At 44.1% G+C, this 26,223-nt stretch overlaps 1 protein-coding gene across 1 annotated transcript in view; it reads right to left on the reverse strand.

The window, feature by feature from the left end:
* NID2 (nidogen 2) overlaps positions 1 to 26,223 on the reverse strand; it is an 80,833-nt gene that overhangs the window by 49,340 nt on the left and 5,270 nt on the right. The window contains exons 3-4 of the mRNA XM_087728419.1: positions 11,469 to 11,695; positions 4,486 to 5,195 (exon numbers count right to left, since the gene is read on the reverse strand). Coding sequence (XP_087584545.1) covers positions 4,486 to 5,195; positions 11,469 to 11,695 — 937 coding nt within the window. The remainder of the gene's footprint in view (positions 1 to 4,485; positions 5,196 to 11,468; positions 11,696 to 26,223) is intronic.

Consider the following 26,223-nt stretch of genomic DNA (forward strand, 5'->3'; position numbering starts at 1 on the left):
AACAGCCATTTTTTCTTTTGTTGTTGGTTCTGCAGTCCTTCATGGGCTTTTTTTTTGCCTTGCTTTAAAATTAATCTTATTTATGAATTTCTACAAAACATAGCAGAGCCTTCAGAGCTTTGCATTTGAACCTTACATTATAAACATATCAATACAAACATTTTATTCACTTATTTATATGACCTCAATCACTGGGTAATTCTATGTGGCTTATGCCACAGAGTTAAAAATGGAAAAATAACAGCTAACAACAAATAGTGGAGTCCAGAAAGGTAAATAGTACACATTGGTAAGGGACAAACACCTATCCCACCAAAAACTACTACTTGGGAGAACATCCCTATCCCAGGACCTGCAAAATGAAGAGATCTTTGTGGAAACCCAACAGGATCAGCTTTCTAGCATGTCAGGCCTACAGCTATCTTTCCTTTTGGATCTTTGGCCTGCCACACTTTCTATTATTATACTATGCCTTTTCTATTGTGGGAAAATGGGAGGGGGGATTGTATGGAGTTAGATGCCATGTAGCCAAAACAAAATTCCTTCTAGAAAGCCAAGGTCATCATTTGTCTCTGCACCTCTGTACCTGACCAGAACTGTATGGGTGGAACTGCCAACATGGCAGTGGGAGATTGGACCATGTGATGGACTTGTGGGTATGGGGGCAAGATCTTGAACGTTCAACTGGGTGGGTGGGTGGGGAACTCCGATTTAATTTTGGATGCTATTTGAGACCCTGACATACAGAATACAGGGAACAAACCATTCCACAGGATAGGCATGGCTCTCAATCTCTACTGGGACCCAAAAAATGACAAGGCTTGAAAGCCAAGACATGGAGCATGCCAACTTTTCCAGATGTTACCAGTCAGGCAGAAACAATATGAAAAAGATATTCTTGTGGATAACCAGGATTCAAACCATGAAAGGCTTTATATGGTAGATGACATCAGTCCTGTGAATTGTATCAGGCAGCCCATCAGTAACCCAATGCAGCTCACAGAGCAATGGTACCTATAAAATCTGTGCACCCTGAACCAGTAACTTCTAAGTGGTCTTCAAGAGTAACACCAAGTTCAGCATTACAATTATCTAAACGGGAGGTAATTAGGAGATGAATAGCTATCAACTAGACCCCTCACATCCTGGACATAAATTGCTTCAACCTCTACCCTCAAAAGGACACTATAGGGCTCTGCACACCAGACCAAGACACAAGGACAGTTTTGGCCCCCCAAATGCCACCACTCTGCTAAACAACTAATTCCCACAACACTGCCAAACTATTTACTAAGACTGTATTACTATTTATCTTCTCATCCTTCTCATCACTGCCAAACTATTTACTAAGACTGTATTACTATTTATCTTCTCATACCTACCTCTTCCCACTTATGATTATAATCATGTTGCTTGTATCTTTACAATTTATATGGTTTTATTTGTTTCCTAGTATGATTTGATTACTTATTAGTAACCTATTCTGTTCTATTCTATTCTATTCTATTCTATAAGAACCGCCTCCCAATCCAAGCAAAGACATAGTCAGCATACAAGATGGATCCCTACAAACAACTCACAGCTGTTCATTGAGCAGGAAGACAGTGGTAAAAAGCAGGTCCTTGAAACTAAAGCCAGTTTAGGCTTTATAGGGTTAGGCTTTAAGCCTGTTCCCATCCCCACCCCTCATCTACACCCTCACAGCATCTAAGCCCCAGGACAGGACAGCAACATTGTTTAACCCAAGACTGAAATGTAAAGCAGGGCATCATCTGATGTTATGCCAGCACATGACCTTGCCCAGTGGCCTGTTGAAAAAACAGATTAACAGTTCATTACAGCTTGTGGCCCGGAACTATTGTTCATGGTGACCTAAAGGAAGTGTCAAAGCTGTGTTGAACCATGCAGAAATTTATTTTCTCCATGCTTCGGGGTTTCATTGGACTGAGAGTGATCTCCTTGGGGAGAATCTTTGCTAAATGGAAATCTGCACCATTCATAAATAATCCAACAGCAAAAAAGTGTGGCCTGCTAAATGCTTGGCACCCCCAATGCTCAGATTCAGCTGGCGTTAAAAGCTGGAGGCTCACTGAGGTGGGTTTTTTTTTTTTTTTTTTTTTAGTAAGCCACCATTTGAAAACTCCCATCATCTCCCATCAATCATCTGTAGTGTAAAGCCTAGGCAGGAATGTCAAACTGGCAGCCCGGATGTGTGACGTGCAGGTCACAACCACCCCAGCTCCGTGATGGGGAGAAAAATATCATACATCACATGACAGCAATATGATGTCGCGAGTTTGACACCCATGGCCTAGAGCCGCGATGGTGAATCTATGACACATGTGCCAGAGGTGGAACGCAAACCCCTCTCTGCTGGCATGCATGCCGTCGCCCCAGGTCAGATCTCCGTGGTGTTTCTTTTGTGAGCTTCTCTTTCCCTACAAATGGTGAAACAGAAGCACACAAAAGAAAAAGATCTTAACTCTTGCCATGCTACCAGTGTGGGGAAGCCCAACCTCCCGCTGGCCAGCTGTCTTCAGGTCTCTGCTGCACATGCTTGCATATCTATGTGTGCGCATGTTTGCACGCACATGTTCATGTGTGTGCATGTTTGTGCATGCATACACACACTCACACATGTATGCATGTATGCACATGTGTGCACATTCACACACACAAGCCTTTCAACTTGGGCAGCAGTGGTGGGTTTCAAAATTTTTTAGAACCTCTTCTGTAGGTGTAGACTGCTTTGTGGGAGTGGTTTGCCGGCCATGTGACTGGATGGGAGTGGCTTGCCAGCCATGTGACCGGGTGGGAGTGCCTTGCCAGCCATGTGACTGCGTGGGCATGGCCAACTTGTAAAATGTGGTGAAACTCACTTAACAACGCTCTTGCTTAGCAACCAAAATGTTGGCTCAGAAACTGGCATTGAATTGTGCAAGTCTTAAAGCTGTCACGTTACAAGACCCTTGCACCCCTAACCCTTTAGAAAAAAAAACCAGGAGTGTTCAAACTTGACAGCTTTAAGACTTGTGGACTTCAACTCCCAGAATTCCTCCTCTCGCTCTTCATCTTGATGATGTGAGGACGGGTGGGGGGAGGGAGCTGGAACCGGTTCTAAACAGCATGGTAGATTTGTGGAACCTCTTCTATAGAAGAGGTTAGAACTGGCAGGGACCCATCCCTGTTGGGCATGCACGTTTGGGCATTCAGTGTCTAAAAGGTTCCCCATCACTGTCCTAAAGGGTGAAGAAGGGAGTTAACTGCAGTACATTAGTGAACCGATTGCATATAGAGCCGTTTTGGCACAGTGGTTAGAATGCAGTATTGCAGGCTAATTCTGTATTTCCACTGCCAAGAGTTTGACCCTGACGGGCTCAAAGCTGACTCAGCCTTCCATCCTTCCATGGTCAGTAAAATGAAGATCCAGATTGTTGGAGGCAAAAGGCTGACTCTGCAAGCCACTTAAAGAGGGCTGTAAAAGCACTATGAAGTAGTTATATAGGTCTACGCTATATAGCAATAGTTATTGCTAAGTGCTATTGCTATATAGAGGATATTCATGCATTAAGTTTCCAATATAACTATTTGTGCTACAGCATTTCCCAGCTGCTGGATGTCCTGTTTCATGATGCAAAGGGTTATAATCAACTTCCTCTCTCTAAATAAATAAATAATTTTCAACAGCCAACATGCTAAATATCATCAACCTGGCTTGTTCTATGTCCCCTTGGGCTGCTACTCTTGTCAGCAATTAGGACAGTTTGTTCATTTGCATATTTGCCTGGTCTCCTAGATCACTTTAGTACATGACTGACTTGTATCCCTAATATACATTAACACAGTTAAAACCATAACCATAGTAAGGACAATAGTTATTTCAAATCATACTGTGCCAAGGAACAATGGCCTAGGACAGCGATAGTGAACTTATGGCACACGTGCCACAGGTGGCATACAGAGCCACATTTGCTGGCACTCCAGCCATCAGCTCCAGCATGCAAGCTCATGCCCACCAACTGATTTTCAGCCTTCCAGAGGACTGGGGGAGACCATTTTCACCCCAGGCTTCAGGAAAGCCTCCGGAGCCTGCTGATGGCAAAAAACAGCCCCAACAGGCCAACCAGAAGTTTGGAAATGATTCATTTCCGGTTTCAAGAGGGCCTCCGGCGTGCCAGGGGAGGCCATTTTCACCCTCCCCAGGCTTCAGGAAAGCCTCCGGAGCCTGGGGAGGGGTCGTGTCTGCATGCACAGGTGGGTGGGGAGGATTGAATTGGTGTGGGCATGCGTGAATGCGCAATAGTGCATGTGCGCACAATTGTGGCATGCCATAAGAAAAAGCCATCACTGGCCTAGAATACGTAAGCCCTGAGAGATTTTGAAGATAACAGCCGCCACATAGAACTTCTTGTGGCATTAGCAGTAGTCCCAAACATAATTTAGAGTTCATGAGGACTAGGTTATTAGGAAGTCTTGTGAACTTACCATCTGGGTTGAAACTAATGTCCTCATTTATACCAATGACCTTTCTCCTGGGGCTGAAGGGAGGAGCGTGATCTGGGAAGCTTTCAAGGATAACTTCACCCTCTGGGTAGACAGGAAAGGGTTCTGGGTTTAAAGGGGAGCCTCTCTTATCTTCTTGAGGCGGTAGGGCACCGTCATTGCCAGGGCGTCTCAACAAGGTGGCAGTAACCGCCTCAATTGGGCTCTCATACACGGTAGATAAGAACAGAGTCCCTTCTTCAGAAGATGGTGCAGACGGTGCTTCCTCTAGTGGGAATAAGGAGATAGAATCCAGGACAGAATAAGATGGAGGATGTCTAGATGCCGGGTAATGAAGTGCAGATTCCAGATCAAATTCCTCTTCAGCACCAGAAGGCCTTAGCTTGCTATGATCTTCTAATTCACCGTGGAGATTTGGTCCAGTGCTGGCTCCCATTTCAGGAGCCAGCTTTGTGGGGCTTACAGGCAAGTACTCAAAGTCATCTTCAGTCCCATCATAGAAGGGATCTGCATAATCAAGTGTTAAGTCAGGGTATTCAGACTCCGAAGCACTATGATAAACAGAGCTGCTCTCTGTGTTTCTTGGAGGGGGAGAAAGCTTCCCACCCACTCCAGCTGGGACCACGTTATCCAATGGGGAGGTGCTGCCAATGTGGAAGGCCCATAGACCTGGGATCCCTGCATTGCTGATCCTGCATGAAGACAGAATAAAAGTTAGATCCAGACATGGCATGAAGTAATATTAAATTTACTAAAATAAATAATACCAGCTTTCCTTGCCCATTAAAAAAGAGAGGATTGTTTGGATTACAAAGAATATAGTACTGGGGTTCTGTCTAATCTTTTTTTCCAGAGGTGGAAAGGGAGAGTTCCAAATATAGTCCTCTTCCTAGCAGGAAAAAAAAAACATTATACTTTATGGATTGGCAATGCACACTGAAATAGAAAGGCAGCAGGCACACCAGAGGTGGATTGCTGCCGGTTCACTTTGATTCGGGTGAACTGGTTGTGGTATTTTGGCCTTGGTCTCTGACCCAGGCTGGCAGTGACCCAGGCTGGCCACGCCCCTAAACCAGTTCTTAAAAAAAGGATAAAGTTTACCCTCAGTTATTTTTGTTAGGTATAATTACTGATTGTACAGTTGTAGAGATTAACCTGATTTTGCATTTAATAACCGCAGTTAGATTGTTGGTGGCGCAATACTGGAAGAAGGAAGACTTGCCTACTATTCAAGAATGGACATTGAAAGTAACAAACCTAGCAGAGATGGCTAAAATATCTGCATATCTCAAGGACCATTCAAACGAGAGATATAAACTGGAGTGGAGAAGATGGATTGACTATACTCAAAATAAATATGGGACTAAGAAATTTCAGATAGCTTATGACTAAAGAAACAAGGAATGATATAATTTGTTTAGAGCTAGCCTAGCAAGGAGGAGTTAAAGCTCAAATGAAAGATTATATTAACTTTTTTAAAGTTTATTTTACAATGTTTTTGTTAAAGATTTATACCCTGTATTGGTTCTAGGAAGTTGGGGATGGGGGGGAAGGGTTGGGGGGGAGGGAAGTAAATATTTGTAAAAGTTTTTTTTTTCAAAATTTTCATTAAAAAAAATAAGTAAATTAAACCAGTTCCCGACATCTTTTAAAATAATTTTTAAATGTTCTGCCTATATAATTTATAGTCAACTGCGCATGTGCGTACAGCAAAGCGAGTTCAAAGTGAATCCGCAGCAATGCCGGTAGCAACCACCCCTGATGCACACAAACACAGACACAAATAACACACACACAAAATTTTCAGTCATTCACAGTAAGTTAAAATATCTAGAACTGCACCCTCCCCCCAAAGAAAGAGTAACAAGGGATGGGTGCGCAAATATCAAAAGGATCTAAGAGAAGAAGTGTGAAGGAACCAAATCATGGATGACCTAATCTTCCGTCTTATTTGCCCCAGGGGTCACCCAAATGTTATTGGGCACTGGAATGGGAAAATCTGGTTTATTTCTCATTAAGGGAAACTGCTAGCACAAATAAGGAACATCCTAATACACAAGGCTTCTATCTAATAAATTATGGTGCAAGCAGGAAGGGAAGTAAGGAACGAATAGGAAGACTAGACAACCAAAACATCTCTTTATGCTTGGAAGTGAAGTTCTGTCATATCGGTACAGTCCTGGAATGATAATCATGTTTATTTAATTTATTCATTCATTCATTTCAAAATTTAGAGCCAAGGTGGTGCAGTGGTTAAATGCAGCACTGCAGGCTACTTCAGCTGACTGCAGTTCTGCAGTTCGGCTGTTCAAATCTCACCGGCTCAGGGTTGACTCAGCCTTCCATCCTTCCGAGGTGGGTAAAATGAGGACCCGGATTGTTGTTGGGGGCAATATGCTGACTCTGTATATAAGTCTAACTGCTATTGCTAAATTTATAGATTCTCTACTTCCATAAAAATTTGCTGCAAAGAACAGACTTTTGAAGATGCCCCTGTTTAGAGAGGTCATGGTGTTGTCTCACATCATCCCCAAGCAAGAAAACTAATTTGTCCAAGAACTTTAGTTGATCCCTGTCCTCTTTTCTTTCAGAAGAATGAGGCACAGCTCTTTAGATTCAGCTTAAATCAAATGGGGATTTGATTATTATTTTAATAATGTTTCTAAATGTGCATCTTTACATCTTTATTTGTTTAGGCATTAACTTTTGTTCTTTTTGATGACTTTGAACATCGATTTGAGGTAGAAGACAAGGTACATATCAATGAATGCAAGCAGCGATTAACAATGAAAAGGAATGTAATGGACATTTCTCCATCTACAGACCTGGATCATATTACTGAACTACAGTAGTAGCTGCAGGCCTCATTAAGGAGAAATATTGGCATGGGAGGCAGCCATCTGATCTGGATTAGTCATGCAACTGAGCAACCATATAGCACAGATGCAACTGGATTCCAAACTGTAGAGAGGAATCTACATGAGTGTGTCCACTGATGTTTATTAGAGCATAGACTAGTTGAAGGCATTAAGTAGTGAAGAAGCAAAATATTTGCACTGGAGATGTGGAGAAAGAGAAATCACAGAAAGTTTAAAAAATCACCAGTCACCGAATTATCCAGGGAGAGGAGTGTTTGGGAAGGCAGGAAAGAGTTAAGGGAACATATGATATGGAGCCAAGGTCAGGAGAAATGTAACTAGAAATGTGGCCATTGCGGAAGGAAGAAATGTAGAGACACAAGGGCTGTTGGATTTACTACCCTTACTTGGGTTATGCAGATCTAATTAACTGCTAAAACATGGGTGGGTGGTATCAGCTAGAGAGACTGGCTTTGTATGTATTCGTAGTTGTTCCTTTTGTGCAAAAGTTGAACTAACATTTGTATCATAAAATAACTGGTTAAATATTTAGATATGAGCTCCTAGCTTATCTAAACAAATAAAATATCCTTTGTAAAAGTTTATTTAGCAGTCGCTCAGTTGCCATTATTTATGCAGACGCTTCTCAAGTCCGGCAGATCCAAGAGAGGGAACAGCTGGCTTTTGATAATGATAATTATATACGGCAGCTGTTCTTTTACAAGCTTGACTCCTTTGCAGTGGTCATGTTTCAGTGAAAAATCTAAACTTTCACACACACCCCTTCTCTCCTCAAGCACTTTATTGCTAACTTAGGCTTATGAAGTTCGAACTGCTAGAAAATATGTATTTCTTAATAAGATATTACAGTAGATTGCTTTGATCTTCCTTGTCCTGTTCCTGTCTTAACACTTTCCAGATATAATGGATTATTCCTAGCCATGATTAGTGATATGGAGCTGGAAATGAGAGAGAATCCAACATTTCAGAAGGGCACACCTTCAGAAGACTTTTTATTTTTATCCAATAGACCGATAGATAGAAAACCCGATAGATGTTATCCATTTCTCAATCTTGGTAACTCTCAGATGTGTGAATTTCAACTCCCAGAATTCCCAGCCAGCATGACAACATACATGCATCCTGATGGTCACCATGGATGGTGTGTGTGTTTTTTTTAACTCAGAGACAGAAGCCTAGAGCAAACCTGTTGCAAGTGGACAAGCAAATGTGGACAAATTTGCTCCTTTCCATAATATATTTTGCTTCTTCTAGACAGAGTAATAACTAGTTCATTTGTCAATGAAAAATCTTTAGATACTGGATCTTTACTCCATATCAATGTTTTGGATAACTTCTAATAATAATATCTCACCTGTGGATGATACCAAGGTATAGAAAATAATGAAAATTTACCAGGAAAGAAACAACTCTGTTTCTTTCTCGTAAAAGATTCACAATATGCAAAAAGTTTGAAAATGGTCATAGATGGTCAATTATCAGAGACAATCTATGATAATTTTGGTAATTTCCAGATATGCAGACTTCAAATCCCAAAAGTTCACAGTCAGCATGGCAATTAATGAGAACTGTGGAAATCCATACATTCTGGAAGTTCTCATAAGTTCTGGAAGCTGCCACAATTGGGAAACATTTCTAGCAGATTCTGCTAGGGATTTGGAATAGATAACTTCTATAAAGTTTCCAATTCCATGGTAAAAAGAACCTGGATGCCAGACTATATGAGCTTTAAGTCTGATCTAGTAAAATTCTTTTTATGATCTTTAGTCTATAAATCTTTTCCAAACCAGTTTGCTTGCTGAAAATCCCGTCTATAAAGGCAAAGGATCGCATGTGCACCAAATTTGCCTTTACTTTGGCTCTAAATCAAAAACATTCCTGTTTGCCCAGGGATTGTAAATATCACGCTGAATCTAAATAAATGTTGACCAGTTGATTGATTCTGTTTGCTGGTTTCACAGTCGTTATGCCTTATATTATTTTCATTACTGCTATTAACCTGTATTTGTATAATTTTATGAATGTCCTGGAATCCCTTGGGGATGATGAGGACACAGTATATAAACATATAGAGTAAATAAAAATAGAGGAATGAAGCAGAAGATTCTAGGATTCATAACGGATGATTAAACCATGGGTATTACATGTTGAACACAGTTGGCCTCATGTTTACTCTCCATGAATCAAAAATGTACTGAAACTTTCCAATGGCAGCACACTGCAAATGGCAGAGTGTTTCTTAGGACAGGTTTACCTTCATATATAGTTAGCATGTCAGAGCTACTTTTCCACAGCAGTAAATGTGGCAGGCCTGAAGATCCAAGGCCCAAGATGGCTTCCAGGCCTGACATAGCCACTACCACTGAACTGGTATAGTGCTTAAGATGTTAGGCTGGCAGCAGAGATTCAATTTCTAGTCCACTCTCAGCCATGGAAGCTCACTGGATGACTTTGAGCCAGACACATGCTGACACTTCAATCCACTCACAGGTTAAAGGGAAAAATATGAGTAGGGAGTGCTATGCACACTGCCCTTATCACCTGAACAAAAGGCAAAATTTAAATCTAAAAAACAAGCAAATAAACAAATCAAGGTTAAAGGGGCACAACATTTCAAATTGCAGATCTGAATGCTTCCCATCTAAAAAAAAAATACTATTGTTGGCAAAAGAAAAGAAAGGAAAGGTACCGGAGAAAATGCTACTCTGTTGTAAGAGATGCGATGAGACACTGGTAAAAATGAGAGTAATTGGCAGGTGTCAAAAAATTGCCTTTGTAGCAGCACAACTCACTTTCTTATATGGGCATACAATATCAGTGCATGAATAAAAAGGACAAGTTCTGATCATCACGCTGCTGTGACTGTCATCTTGTTTTCATGCACACACACTCACCAACACCATGTAGATACCACTGGTCCACCAGCTCATAAAGACTGCATAAAAGTCAATAAAAGGGAGCAAAGTACAGCTGGACATCCAGGCTTCCTGTTTTATTTAGCTGTTTGTTTATGAAATCTACATCCCACTTTATTATTCAAAGCAATCCCAAAGTGGTATCAAATCATTTCAGGCAACTCTCTTCTCACTTGGCCTCAGCCATCAGGAAGACTGTGCAAGGAGCAACTCATTTACTTTCACTGTAGGAGACAGAGGCCATTTTTAGACACCACAATCTACTCCTGGGTTTCAGCCAAAGGAGAGAGTTTTGCTCCATTTCCCCCAGAACCTTTCAGATCAAGACTGAGCTAAATGTTTCCTCTCCCATCTTGTTTCCTTTCACCATCCAAAACTTTAATGATATCAGTATATCCCCAAGTGGCAGACTATAGAAGCCGTGGAGATGACTTCATAGAAGGCAACCAGAAGCTGTTAGAAGAACAGCAGGTACAGAAGAAGCACATGTTAAGCTGGGAGGCGGAGAAAGAATATGGGAAAGAGATGGACATTTTCCTGACTCCTTAGGACAGGGCTGTCAAACTCAAGGCCCGCTGGCCAGATCCATCACCAGGGTGGGCTGCTACGGGTTCGCCCGGGTGTGAGAAAACCCGTAGCTAACATTATGGCCAGTTCGGAGAACCTCCAAATCCCACACCTGCTCACCCCACTCCTCCCACCATGCCCTGCCCTGCCCCTCCCAGGAGTCTCCACATGGCCCGTTTTGGATGCTAGGTAACTGCAGGACCTATGCAGAGGTTCGGGGAGGGGGCAGTTTTTGCCCTCCACCATGATGCAAGAGGCCAAGTAAGCCACGCCCACCATGGCCACACCCACCCAGCAACCGGGCAGAGAACCCATTGTTGAAATTTTTGGAGCCCGTCCCTGTGCGTCATGCATTGGCCACGCCCATGCCCAGTTTAGTGAAGGGGGGAAAGCTGCTATACATCACACGATGCTGCCGTGATGATGTGAGTTTGACACCCTTGCCTTAGGGTACAAGGGAGGGGGGAGGAAAAATGTAGGCAGATTTGCGAGATCCTTTTACTAGAGCCTATCTCAACCAGGGTAGAGTTCTAATGGAGCCTGTCTACCTTGTGCGACTGACACCAACAATGCTCAAATGGAAAGCCTCCCAGCAGCTACTTACTGATAGAGGTTTTTGACCGATTGTTCACTGCTGGTGATGCTGAGGTAAGGTCCTTCCCTCCGTTGGTAATCCCCTCTGCTGAAGCCAACTCGAGCGGGGAGCTCCAAGTGGACATTGTAAGACTCCTTGGGACGTGTTCCAAAGAACTGGAGCCCATCTTCAGGATAGAGGAAAAGGGCATAGGCGTCTGCTTCATTGTAGGCTAAGACAGCCTGGAAGGTGTTACGCTGCAAGGAAGGCATAAAAAAAGGAAAAAGAGGGGATCAAATTCTGACATCCCTAAGGCAGAACCATGGATAAATTAAACCTGGGTTAGCCCAAGAGGACAACATGTCCCAAAGGTTTTTTTTTTCAAAAGGCAACTGGACTTTGTTTGTCCTTGAAGATATTTCACTTATTACCCAAGAAGCTTCTTTAATTCGGACTGAAGTAGAATAGCAGCTTCTTGGATGGGAAGCGAAAAACGAGGGAAAACAAAGGAAGTCCAATTGCCTTTTGAAAAAACACTTTTCAGACAACCACGACCTGGATGACTGAGAATCTCCATAGACAAGAGGACAAACATCATTAAGGGAGCAAGACGTAATTTTGTGGTTGCAAGGAAACATCGAATTCAGATTTTTCTTTTCTCATCAACTCGCACCATGACCTACACACAAGGGAAATTATACTACCTCACTTCACAGGGCCATTGCAAAGATTTATGTGGAGGAAAGTTCATGCAGTCCTTTGAACTCTTTGTTTTTCAAAACATTTTAATAATTCTGCTCTCTGCCCCCATTTTAATTAAGGAATTAACCCGTTCCCTCTTTTTTTATCTGCAATTCTGTATTATGGGTTTTTTCCCCTTGCATTCTGTTTGTCCCTGGGAAGGCTAATATGAGCTACTGAAGTCACTCCTACACTTATCAATTAGTTCAATTTTCTAGGTTTGCACAACTCATTAAACTAATATGTCCTCTAGATGCAGCGGGACTACAGTTTCAAGTGTTTCCAGCTTGCATACTATACACCAGATTAAGAGAGGATACTATAAATGCTGAAAGTATTGAGAAGAAATACAATCGTTTATTTTAAAAAAATAATAATTAAGATCTCTGCAATTAATCATGAAGATTTCCCTTCCACTTTTTTTCACCCAGATTTCAAGCCCTTATAAAGCTGCCTTGCATCATTTATCTTTCTGTCCTCCTGCTTTATCTTCCTGGCCTTCAGTACATTTCTTTTTTCCCAGCTACAAGGGAAAAATATTTTCCTCTTTTTCATAATCACCCGCTTGGGAACCAGAAGAGAGATTTCGACTTCAGGGAGAGTTTCCATCCAGGCCAAAAGCAGAAGTGAAAGCTGCAATGCTTGATAACCAAAAAAGGGAGAAGACTTTCCGCATGTTTGCAGCATAAAAGTCACAGCCCAAATCCTCAGGTAGACACGGATTCTGTGACTGAATGAGGAGAAGCTAAACTTCAGGCTTTGCCCGGGTAACCATGGGCCTCACCATTGAGCCATGTCATTCCTAAATAAAGAGAAGCACTAAACAAGAACAACTAAACAATACTATGAACATGTGAAGAGCTTTATAAGGAACCACAGAACAGGTGAAATTTCTCAATGTATCTACCTATTGACTGCTACATCTTATCCAGACAGCCACGCAGGCCTTTATCCATTAGTATTGTAGGAAGTTAGCACCCACCCCTCTCCTAGGAAAAGGAAATATTTTGGGAAATATTTTAAAAGGGCAGAATATTTCCCCTAAAATGGAGGCAGAAAGTCACACACCGCCCCCCCCCCCCTTTGTTAATGGGCCATTAAGGCCTAGGCCACTCTATTCTACATAGCAAAGATCTACCTCCTTCAGGCAGAGCCATAGGAGGAATTGTCCAAAGGACCTTCATTACATCATCGCCAGTGGGGGTTTCAATTTATTTTACTACCGGTTCGCTCATGCGCATGCACAAAAGCATCTGGGCGGGTGGGCGGAGCCTCCTGCTGTCGCCACTACTTTCCACTACCAGTTCGCCCGATCCAGGGCGAACCAGCAGAAACCCACCTCTGATCATCATCCAGCAAGGCTCCACCAAGCCTGGGACACAGACAACCTACAAAGTTACCCATGGGAGTCTGACAACCAATCAGAATACAAGCTCAAATTCAAAAGCCCAGAGAGGGCATAAAACCCAGGCACTCTCAGCATCTCTTCCCTTTTTGCCCAGGACCTCAAACCATGTGGTTCTGTTCACCATTAAAAACCATCTTTCCAAACAGCCTCCATGTTTCCCGTGTCTTTCTTCCCACTTGGAACTGAACCAGGGGTGGGTTCCTGCCAGTTCTAACCTCTTCTATAGAAGAGGTTCCACAAATCTACAGTGCCATTGAGAACCGGTTTCCAGCTCCCTCCCCACTCCCGTCTGCACATCATCAAGATGAAGAGCGAGAGGAGGAATTCTGGGAGTTGAAGTCCACAAGTCTTAAAGCTGTCAAGTTTGAACACCCCTGGGGTTTTTTTCTAAAGAATTAGGGGTGCAAGGGTCTTGTAACTTGACAGCTATAAGACTTCCGTGCTTCAAATGCCAAAGTTTCTGAGCCAACATTTTGGTTGCTAAGCAAGAGCGTTGTTAAATGAGTTTCACCACATTTTACAAGTTCTCCACACCCATCCAGTCACATGGCTGACAAGCCACTCCCACCCGGTTACATGGCCGACAAGCCACTCCCACAAAGCAGGCCACACCTACAGAAGAGGGTCTAAAAAAATTTGAAACCCACCGCTGAACTGAACCCAGAATGACATTTCTTCCAACAGTATCTTATACGTTACAGAATAACTGTGTAACTCCTAATCTCCCCTAACAGCATGGTGAGGAATCTGGGCATTATAGTTCAGCATCCCTTGGGATTGTGGACCTTCTAACATCCCTGACAAGCAACTGTCAAGCTGCATTTAAAAATATACATCTGGAGACCTGGATGGCCCCCAAGAATACAGAAATTGGACATCCCTAATAAAATTAGGAAGCTTCTAGCCAAAATCTTTTTCGTTTTCTTCTCAAAACATTGCTTTATAAGTGCTAAGTAAATAAATAAAAAAGATAGTATCTCTTGACTTATCCAGGGACATGAATCCAAGGGCTGAACACAGCCCAAATTAAGCATTGAAAATCTAGCATCATTTTTAGAAAAAAGCTTTCTGTTCATGAAGGAGCAGATGCTGAACTCCATAGCAACCTCAGTCATATACATTATTTTTAGTATTTCATTTTCTCTAACAGCTATTTCTCTCTTGCCTCAAGTAGTCATAATTTTAAGGCATAAAAACCTGTCCAGGAAATGACAGACCGATCAGCTTGACATCACTAGCTGGAAAAAGCTGGCGGGAATTGCTAACATTTTTGGAAGATAGACTCAAGATTCAGAAGGATCTTGACCAGGGGTGGGTTCCTGCCAGTTCTTCTATAGAAGAGGTTCCACAAATCTACAGTGCCGTTTAGAACCGGTTCCAGCTCCCTTCCCGCGCCCGTCCGCACATCATCAAGATGAAGAGCAAGAGGAGGAATTCTGGGAGTTGAAGTCCATAAGTCTTAAAGCTGTCAAGTTTGAACACCCCTGGGGTTTTTTTTCTAGAGGGCTAGGGGTGCAAGGGTCTTGTAACTTGACAGCTTTAAGACTTGTGTGCTTCAAATGCCAGAGTTTCTGAGCCAACATTTTGGTTGCTAAGCAAGAGCGTTTTTAAGTGGGTTTCCACCACATTTTACAAGTTGACAACGCTCACCCAGTCATATGGCTAGCAAGCCATTCCCATCCAGTCACATGGCCGGCAAGCCACTCCCACCCAGTCACATGGCCAACAAGCCACTCCCACAAAGCAGGCCACATACAGAAGAGGTTCTAAAATATTTTGAAACCCACCACTGGTCTTGACAGACTTGAGCATTGGGACCTAGCCATCAAAATGCAGTTCAGTAGTGAAAAAAGTAAGGTCTTTACACTTAGTCAGGAGAAACCAAATACACAGATATAGAATAGCTCAGCAATAAGAAAGAGAGATGTAGATGTTGTAGAGCAGTGATGGCTAATCTTCTTTGGCTCGGGTGCGGAAAGCATGCCCGTGCGTGCAATAGCGCATATGTGTGTGCTCATATAGGCATGCATGAACACACGCACACACCCTCTTGCCCCCCCCCATGCATAATACCAACCTATCCCACCCTCCTGAAGCCTGGGAAGGGCAAAAACAGCCTCCCCTGCCCCCCCCCGGAGGCCCTCCAGAAGCCAGAAAGGGCCCGTTTCCAAACTTTCTGTAGGCATGGTAGGCCCATTTTTCACCCTCCCTATGCTTCAGAGGCTTTCCCAAAGCCTGGGGAGGGTGAAAACAGCCTCCTCCAGCCCTTTGGAGGCCTTTCGAAGGCTGAAAAACAGCTGGCTGGCATGCACATGCTTGCTGCAGCTGACCTACCGTGTTTCCCCGAAACTACAACATGTCCTGATAATAAGGCCATGCCACATTTTTCTATATAAGCCCTCCCCCGCAAATAAGACCCCTGGACAGAGCACCGCTCACCAACCTAGCAGTGTCCCGAAGGTGCCAAGCCACAGGAACCGGGGGGGGGGGGAGCCAAAAGTGATCGCATTGCTTGGCGCCTTCGGGATACCACTAGGTTGTTGAGCACCTCTGTGCCCAGCTGAAGAGGGGGGTTGCCGGGCGGCTACTTTCTTATGAGTGGGCTCCCAAAAAGCCAGGCACAGCCTCATGGGCGAATGGCAGCAGTGCAACACACAGCCATGAAGCAACCACACTCATGAGCAGACACCCGGCAAACCCCCTTTCCAGCTGGGCACAGCGCCATTCACTGACTTAGGGGTATTGCCAAGCCGCGTGAGCGCCTGTTCACTGTTGCCCGGCTCCCGCAACTTGGCACCTTTGAAATGCCAGTGAATGGCGCTCTGCATGGCTGGAGAGGGGGGTTGTGCAAGCAGCTGTGCCACTCCTGCTCGCGCACCTCCCAGCCTCACGATACCCTGGCCCAACTCTCCCTGCAGAGCCAGGGCACCTCTGCTGCCACCGCCGCTGCCATCCTAGCATGGCTTTTTCGGCAGCTTCCAAACCGAGTCTTCCAGCAATGGCTGCTCTGGGCATACGCTCTATGGTTGTACGGTCTGCCAGCAGCTGGCTCACAACCATAGAGCAGGGGTTTGAACTACAAGACATCCAAGGTCCCCTCCAGCCCTATGATTCTAAGTAACTAGGGAAAGCCATTTGATTCATTTAACCTCCGGAACAATATGTGAGAATCTTTCCAAGCCTTATTACCATCAATGATGGCAACTAGAGATTGTCAGAACATACTGACATTCAGAATATCGCGAACCATTAGCTCTATACTTCCAATGACAGAATTGAGATTGTCCAATATTCAAGCTCAAAACCTTTGCATTGAAGGATATCTTCTAATCCTTAGCTCACTCTTCTCAACCAGATGTTCTTCAGATTTCTTGAATTATTGTATAAGAGTTTTCCCATATGAAAGAATTCAGGAATGGGGACACTACCTAAAAATTATTACCATTTCTTTGCAAATTACCATGCCTGAGACTCCCAAAAGTCATACTGGATTCCCATTTCACAATACTATTTGTAACCGAAGACAATGCCTCTCTTATATATATAAAGGACACCAGTAATAAGATCATTCCCATATTATAATTTAGAAATTGAGTGCCTAATGGAACATGGATTCCTGAAGATTGTTTAGTTACCAAGGTATGTTTAAAGCAGTTTTTGCATCCCATTGCCTGCCAGCTCAAGAATTCCTCCAGATCAGTTTTTCTTCAAACTTGGCAACTTTAAGATGTGTGGACATCAACTCCCAATGCTTGCTGAGGAATTCTGGGAGTTGAAGTCCACACATCTTAAAGTTGCCAAGTTTGCTCCAAATTATCTAATGGTTGTACCTCAACATCCTAGGACAGTGATGGGGAATCTTTTAGGTACCGAGTGCCCAAACTGTGTGTGTGCATGCCCAACCTGAAAGGTGCGCATGCATGAGCATGCGTGGATGTTTGCAGGCATGCAGGGATGTGCACATACATGGATGTGGGCATGCGTGGGCATGGGCAGCAGAGACCCGAAGACCAGCGGGACGCGGGGCATCCAAACAGCAGCAGCACGGCAAGAAGAAAGGTTCTGTTTTGTCATTTGCAGGGAAATAGAAGCTCACAAAAGAAATGCCACGGAGATCTGATCTGGGACGACGGCGTGCATGCCAGCAGAGAGGGCTCTGCGTGCCACCTCTGGCATGCATTCCATAGGTTTGCCATCACAGTCCTAGGAAGTACTTGTCATTGTCCAACCAATTCTGGATCCATGTGCAAAAACCTATTGTGTACTTCAGCCCTAGCAGTGGAAACAATGCAAGAATCATCTCAGAAGACTAATGCCTGATGTATTTTCCTAGAGATGTGGCTGCCAAGGGAAACAGATGTCTCCCCTGTCCTCTGCTGGGAGGAGAACAGAGTAGAAGGAAACAGGCAGAGATACTGAATACAGCTTTATATGCGCCATATGGCTAATCTAGTCTGCATCTTATCTTGCCACCTCAAAAACACCTCCTTAAGAGTTAAAGCAAAGTTTAACCCTATCTCACCTCAACCCCACAATCCATGGCTGAATTGGCTTTTGGGCACAGAACCAAGACAAACTAGAGAAATCATCTGATACTTTTCATGGGCCAAAAATTATCTTGGGCCAGTTCAGCTTCTGACTATGGTTCCCATCATCCTAAGTCAAAACTATTTTCCATGGCACCTTGGAACCAAGGTTAAGTTCTCCTGAAGTCTCCTTCCCCTTTCAATCTTCCAGGACAGGACTATGATGTAGCTAACCCCTAAACTGATAAGGAAAAGTCTTCTACAGAGCAGCTCTTGGACATGTGGGGCTCAAGAGGTGGGCTGCCAATATTTTTACTACTGGTTTGGGTGTGATCCCGCGCATGTGCAGAAGAATCCAGGTGGGTGGGCGGAGCCGCTACTACCAGTTCAGCCGATCCGGGCCAAACTAGGAGCAACCCACCTCTGGTGGGGCTCAAACCCTGCATTTTCTCCATGCAAAGCACATACGCAACCACTGAAGGTTGGCTTCTCTCAAAAAAGCACTGGCTAGAGCCGTAATGACAAATCTATGGCAAGCGTGCAACAGATGGCACACAGAACCCTCTCTGCGGGCACGCCAGGCATCGCCCAGCCCAGCTCCATCGCACATGTGTGTGTGCCTCTGCTGGCCAGCTGGTATTCAGGTCTCTGCCACGCATGCATTTGGCCTTCACCGATCTCTGTAGATCGGGGAAAGAATGGGAGGCAGGAATGGAGGAGAAAGGCTGGGCGCACTGGGGAGAAACTCCAGAGATCTCGAGGCCCCCCCCCCATGCCCCATTTTGGGCTTGAAAAGCCTCCTGCTGGAAGCTAAAACAGGAGGCGGGCCCATGCACGGGGGGGGGGGGAGAATGCGCAGGGAATGCAGGCACATGTCTGTTGGGGCGCTTGTATTTTGGGGATTGGGACACACACACATGCATTCATGGGGGTGCACACACACTTTGGGCACTCAGCACCAAAAAGGTTAACCATCACTAGGCTAGAGTTCTTTTAATGCTGGGGTTTTTTTTCCCCCTAACAGGAACGGGATATTGTAAAGTCATGGAAAGAAGTTTGTGGGCCTCAGCCATTTGCTCTCAGCAGTATCCAGAGATCAGGGAGCGGCTCTCATTTCAGAGATTCTGAGCATTTTCAGATGGCAAGCCTTCACCACTCCTGCCAGGGTTATAAAGGAGGGATTGTTGTCCAGTGGCACATAGGCAGACCTACGGAACTGCTGAGCTGTGTAAACAGGGCTAATTTGGGGCGAGTTTGGGAGGGAGAGATCTGGGAAGGAAAAACACCAGGGAGTTGGAAACCTGGGCAAATAAGGCAGGGAGGGGAAAGGAGAGAATTTGGCATGAAGGCACTAAGACCAAGCAGGACATGATTCGGAGCCTGATCTGCTGGAGAAGCTCTGCAGAATTCTCTTTTGCCAAGAATGAAAAGCACGTAGGAATCCTGCCAGAATCCTCTGTAGCTCTGGTGTGCAGTAGTGCAGAGGAGACCTTCCCTCCCCCCACCCCATGGGTGGATCGTGCCCTTAGCAAACAAATGGAGGGTGAAAGAACAAACAAGGGTCACAAGGCAACTAATAGCTTGCTGAGAGCTTTAAAGGGGAAAATTGACAGATAAAAGGATCCAGGGGCTTAAGGGTCAAAGGGCAAGAGCAAAGGTCAGTTGGATGCTGATTTACAAAGCCACTCTCAATGGACCTTTGAGAATGCGTGACAAAAAGGGGACACATTCTATCACTCCTTCTGGACTAGAGGAACAACACTATGAAGTTAAGGGGAGCGAATGGGGACCAAAATTTGCCACCATACCCTGCTAGAAAACATTATATTCCTGGTTACCAATACCCCTCCTGCATCTTCTATTGCAAATGTGTCTTCTGGCTACTGCTCCCCTTCGTTCAACATACAAAGAGCCTCACGTTGGTCAGACCAAAGTATTTCTTGTTCCTGATTGCATTCTGGTTAATACCAGCCAGATTCAAGGGGAACCCACCAACAGGGCCCTAACTCTGAAGTTAAAATATAACCACCCTGATCAGAAGCTAATGATAAACTCCAGGAATGTTTCTAACCCTCTTTTAAAACAATGCACGTTGAAAAAATTCACTGAGATGCAGCAAAATGTTTTCTTTAACAGTAGAGTATTTTTGTCCATCTTCCACTATTCAGCTCTGCTGGATGGCCTGAGATTGGGCTAAAAATAAGCTTTTCCATAAGCCTACATTTACCGTAGATGCTTATCATGCATCATTGTTAATTCTCCTTCCAAACCAGAGGGACAGGCTACCGTACCAGGATCACATGCAACCTTAAACCCTTTGTCCGTTGCACTGCAAAAATTCACTTTCCTGCCAATTTGAGATAGGAAACATAAAAACCATTAGAGCAGATCTAAAATGAACATACTGTTGAAAACAAGCTTTCCTGTATACATCCCCCCATTTCAAAAAAAAACTCTAAAAGGCAATTCCACACACAGAGAGAATGCAATTCACTTTTCTATCTGCCTTTGCTTCTCTAAGATCTGTTGAAAACAAACTGTTTTCCCATCATTGCTTTAAAAACTCAGAAATCCCAAAGTCTTTCCTCATGGACCGGCATTCATTTCATGGATCATTTTTTGCCCTTTGTTACGTCTTTTCTGTTTGGACTGCAACGGTCTGATTCAGTGGTAAGTTGCCATTTTTTTACTACCTGTTCGTTCATGTGTGCGATGCTTCTTCATATGCCCAGAAGTGTCAGGGCAAGTGGGTGGAGCCCAGTGGTGGGTTTCAATTTTTTTTAGAATCTCTTCTGGAGGTGTAGCCTGCTTTGTGGGAGTGGCTTGCTGGCCATGTGACCAGGTGGGAGTGGCTTGCCAGCCATGTGACTGTGTGGGCATGGCCAACTTGCAAAATGTGATGAAACTCACTTAACAACGCTCTTGCTTAGCAACCAAACAGAAACTCTGGCATTTGAAGCACACAAGTCTTAAAGCTGTCAAGTTACAAGACCCTTGCACTCCTAACCCTTTAGAAAAAAACCCCAGGGGTGTTCAAACTTAACAGCTTTAAGACTTGTGGACTTCAACTCCCAGAATTCCTCCTCTCGCTCTTCATCTTGATGACATGCGGACAGGTGGGGGGGGGAGGGAGCTGGAACCAGTTCTAAATGGCAGTGTAGATTTGTGGAACCTCTTCTATAGAAGAGGTTAGAACTGGCAGGAACCCACCCCTGGTGGAGCCTCTTGCTGCTGCCATTACCGGTTCCCCCGATCCGGGCCGAACTGGGAACAACCCACCTCTGGTCTGATTGCACCACAGATAGAAGTGGGCTGCTGGGGGTTCATAGGGGTTCAGGAGAACCTCTAGCTAAGATTCTGTGCAGTTCAGAAAACCCCCAAATCCCATTCTTGGCCGCCCCCTCCCACCCCATCCCTCCCAGGAGTCCCCACATGACCCGTTTTGGATGCAGGAAAGTGCAGGATGCATGCAGAGACCTAGGGAGAGTGAAAAATGGGCCTACCCATTCAGGAAGGCCAGAAACAGATCTGTTTCCATCCTCCAGAGGATCTCCGGAGTCTGGGGAGACCGTTTTCGCCCTCCTGGAAGCCCGAGGGAAGCCGCTAGAGCCCAGGGAGGGCAAAAATGCACTTCCCTGCCATGGTGCAGGAGGCCGACTAGACCACACCCACCACGGCCATGCCACCCAGCAACCAGGCAGAGAACCCCTTGCTGAGATTTTGAAGCCTACTCCTGAGTCCACAGACCTATATAATGGCATTACACCATTATGACTACCATTTGTATTTATTTATTTGAGGTTTTTTTATTATCTTAATTTTTTAAAAATTTTGCAAAATGTTACAATCCTGTCATTGTGAGCCAGTCAGTTGTTTGAGTTGGGTAACTATAGAATTGAATGAATGAATTAGTTAGTGAATGAAGGAAGAAATAATGAATGAATGAATGAATGAATGAATGAATGAATGAATGACCAATTTTATTTCCAGCCCCTTTTAAAGTCCACCAATGTGAACACTGTGCTTCAATTGTGTCGATTGTGCACATTATCCTAACATTTATATTTACCTACTCAGCATTCTTTCTCTACATGCTTTACTAGCCAAAGTCCAAGCTCTCTTTCTGCTAGTGGTAAAGAAGCGATGATTGCAAGGTCACAGAAGGACTAGGCAGAAGACACTGCAGTTACTTAACACCATTTTCACCAGAGTTTGAAGATAACTTACACTTAAGTCTAAGAAGAAGGCCCACATTGTGTGTCCTCTCCTTAGACTTTGAAGGATGAAATGGGTTGAGAAAGATGTGAGCAAGCAAAGCTGCTTGTCAGGGATTATTCCCTTCTTCTGTATTCATAATTCGTCTCAGAGTCACTTCAAACACTCTCTGACAATGCAAACTTGAAGCTTCTACATCAACTACATAAGCATTTGAATGGCATCAGGGCATCAGGGCTTCTGGGGCTTGAACCTTTACCAAGGAATCTCTTTTCAACACCAAATCTAAAACTGGAATATAGAAAATAAAAATAAAAATGAAGAGGATCCTAAGCAGGTGGAGAATGTCTATGGAGAGTCTCAGTTATCCAGGTCAGGGTTGTCCCAAAGGTGTTTTTTTTCAAGAGGCAACTGGACTTTCTGTTTTTTCTTTGGAGACGTTTCACTTCTCATCCAAGAAGCTTTGGGGAAACAAAACAACCACTTCATAAGTGCATGGCACAAGATAGGAGAACAAACACATCAGGACTAGATTCATCAGTCCACCTGCATTTAAAAGACACAGACCATTCTTTTGAAGACAACAAAGTCCACATTTTGGACAGAGGGGACTGCTGGTTTGTAAGAGGGGTCAAAGAGGCCATCTACTGTATGTTAAAATTGAACAGCCTTCTCTTAAAAGGGGAGGAGGGATACAACATCATCTATCTCCAATCTACAACACAGTCCTTTCAACAGTTCCAAGAAAGCTCCACACCCATTTGCACCACTCAGGTTACCCTGATGACACAGATAAACCTCCAGGTGCAAATGACCAGCTGTCTGCAAGGAGTATAAGTCCTTCCATTCTCTCTGGAAGTGTCAGAGCTGAAGCAGCTTCTTGGATGAGAAGTGAAACATCTTCAAAAAAAAAACAACAACCAAAAAGTCCAGTTGCCTCTTGAAAAAGCACCTTTGAGAAAAACAGATGCAGAGTTCATTTTTCTGGAGAGAGTCATTAGATTCTCATTAGAGCATCCTATACTCAGAGGCTCAGATGGATGGGCTTCTGAAACAGCAAATTTCTTTTGCAAAGATGCTACAGCCTCACCACCACCTTTTTCTCAAGCCTTGAAACACTATTGCTTGTTTCCAAGCATTTCGGAACATTTATGCACAAAAACCAACGTGCGTCTCTGGCATGTATCCACCATGTTTTTGGAGACATGCATTCTCCCCTTTTCACCTTTTGTGAAATTGCTGTAGCAGACTTTAGCCAGTTTGAAGCCTCCAAATAAAGTGTGAAGCAGCTCATAGTGTGATTAATTCAAAATCTCTTTCCAGGACAGTCAGTTCTTTGGAAACTGGAAAGAGAGCACAGAACATCCCATGTTCAAATTCAAAAACTGAAAAGACATGAATGCAGGGCTTGATCAGAGATAATCCACAGCAATAGATGTGAGCAAAGAAGACAGATTTGGATGCAAAAGGGCCACAGTTCAATTCTAGCCATTTCAAGTTAGGTCAGGAACAGAGAAGATTCCGTCTGTTGCAGGCATAAAATGCTCTTAATCTTCCCTACTGGTTTGGAACTGGGAGCATGCTCGCATGCAGCACTTCTGCACATGCGCAGAACCTTCTGTGCATGTGCAGAGTGTCCATGATGATGTCTGGGCGGGTGGGCAGAGCCTCCTGTGCCACCATTACCAGTTCACCCGAACCGGGGTGAACCAGAAGAATACCACCTCTGGTCTGTTGATTTAATCTTGCTTGCAAAATCAGATATCCAGTCTACTTAGCAATAGCAATAGCAGTTAGACTTATATACCGCTTCATTTCAGCCCTCTCTAAGCGGTTTACAGAGTCAGCATATTGCCCCCACAATCTGGGTCCTCATTTTACCCACCTCGGAAGGATGGAAGGCTCAGTCAACCTTGAGCCGGTGAGATTTGAACTGCCGAACTGCAGCTAGCAGTCAGCTGAAGTGGCTGCAGTACTGCACTCTACCCACTGCGCCACCTCGGCCCTAAATCACTTCCCAAATCACTCTAGGCTTCACAACATAGCACATTTCCCTCTGTATGACCTGATCGCTTCCATGTAAGAAGAGGCAAAAGGCCATTATTCTCTACTTTCTCTTGCAGCTATGATGAACCTGATTGCACAACTTACAGCCTCATAGATGTGGCTGAACCACTATGCTCAAGAGCCCTAGCCACAATGGTTAAGGACTAAGGTGGTAGCTGCATTTCAACAACATCTGGAAGGACGTAGCTTCACAAGCTCAGGGATGGAGCTTCTGCAAAGGAGGGAGAACTTTACATCCAAGCTTCCACCCTTGGATTTTCTCACGTTTCCCAGAGTGATGGTGACCTAAATGTAGGCTCTGAACCAAGAATCAGTTTATCATTTACAAGACTTATTGTCTTTTTATTTCTTCTCTTTGGGTGTTTTCCAGGTACCATGTTTGTTTCCCAATCCACTTGAGATAGAGGAATGAGAACTAGCCTTAAGCTACAGAGGGACATGGTATAAGGAGCTGAAAGGCAGGTTCATAAGAACTGCATATACCTACAGTACTAATAATGGGAACCAAGAGATCTTTTTTTTAAAAAAAACTGACCTTTTCAGATGTTTCTCCACATTTTAAAAACAAAGCCAGCTCTCCATGGATAGGAATGGCTTGGTCTTACTTTCTTTCTCCCTTTTTTAATGTGGGCGAGTCCATGTTGAAAACAAAAAACAACAAAATGCATACCCATCCCATTATAGGAATGTTATTGGTGTCTCTTTTTTCCAAGTGCTACGGAAAATATGAAATGGGCGATTCCCTGCTGACATACAATTGCATTGTTTGGAGCAATCCACCCACCATCCTCAACTAAAAACATTTAAGGCAGCAAGTTTTAAAAATAGGAAATTATCTCCACTTCCTCCCCCAAAGGGTCGTCTATGCTGGCTGAAAAATGTGAGAATAGTCCTATTCTTTTCAGACAAGCATGCATGCCTTTAAGGTCATGAACCAACGAAGACAGGAAAGTCATCCTTACAAGTGAGGTACTACATCTACGTACATGGGAATGATATTTACCCAAAATTAATTTTAACAAATCCTTATTTTATCATAGCTTGTTTAGTCCTGGGCCAGGGGTGGGTTTCAAAAATTCGAGGGGGGGGCATGGCTAGATCAGGGGCCATGTGACTGAGTGGGCATGGCCAACTTGACATCACTCACGCACATTCAGTCACATGACACCCTCCCTCACCAAGCCACGCCCACTGAAACAGTGGCAAAAAGTTTTGACGGGGGTGGGTGGGTGGGTCTCCAGCCTCGCTGGAGCTAAGGGAACACCTGCAAACTACCCAGTAAGAAAAAAAGTTTTTGTCCTCCCCAGGAACACTCACGTTTTCGTGAAAAATGGGTAGAAAATGGGCCATTTTTCGCAAAACCGAAGGCATTTTCCCCTTCCCCCAGCCCTGCTGAAGCCTGCACAGTGCTTCTGGAAGCTGGGGGAAAGCAGAAACGCCTCCATTTTTGCAAAAAAAACCAGCTCATCTCTGGAACCTCTTTGGGACTGCCATGCGCACACCATTAAAAAAGGGAAAAATTACATTTTTTTCAATGAAGATTGTTCTGTGCGTGTGCAGAACAGAAAATAAAGATGGTGGCACCCAGGATAGAACCAGGACGGTCATGTGTCCGGCCAAGTTACTACCTATTCAGCCGAACTGGTAGGAACCCACCTCTGTCCTGGGCCCTCCTCCTTTGAGAGCCATCACTAGAATGCGGCATAAAGCTTAGTGGTCTAAAGTAAAGACCTCTTATTTTGAAAATGCTATAAATGCAAACTTTTGCTGCATGAGAACTTCTTTCCATGCTACATGGAAAAATCTGAAAATCTGTTTTTGTGCACAG

Source organism: Thamnophis sirtalis, unplaced genomic scaffold (assembly GCF_051295495.1).
Source record: "Thamnophis sirtalis isolate CommonGarterSnake01/CBP01778 unplaced genomic scaffold, rThaSir2_p1.2 scaffold_1, whole genome shotgun sequence".
NCBI classification, from domain to species: domain Eukaryota; kingdom Metazoa; phylum Chordata; class Lepidosauria; order Squamata; family Natricidae; genus Thamnophis; species Thamnophis sirtalis.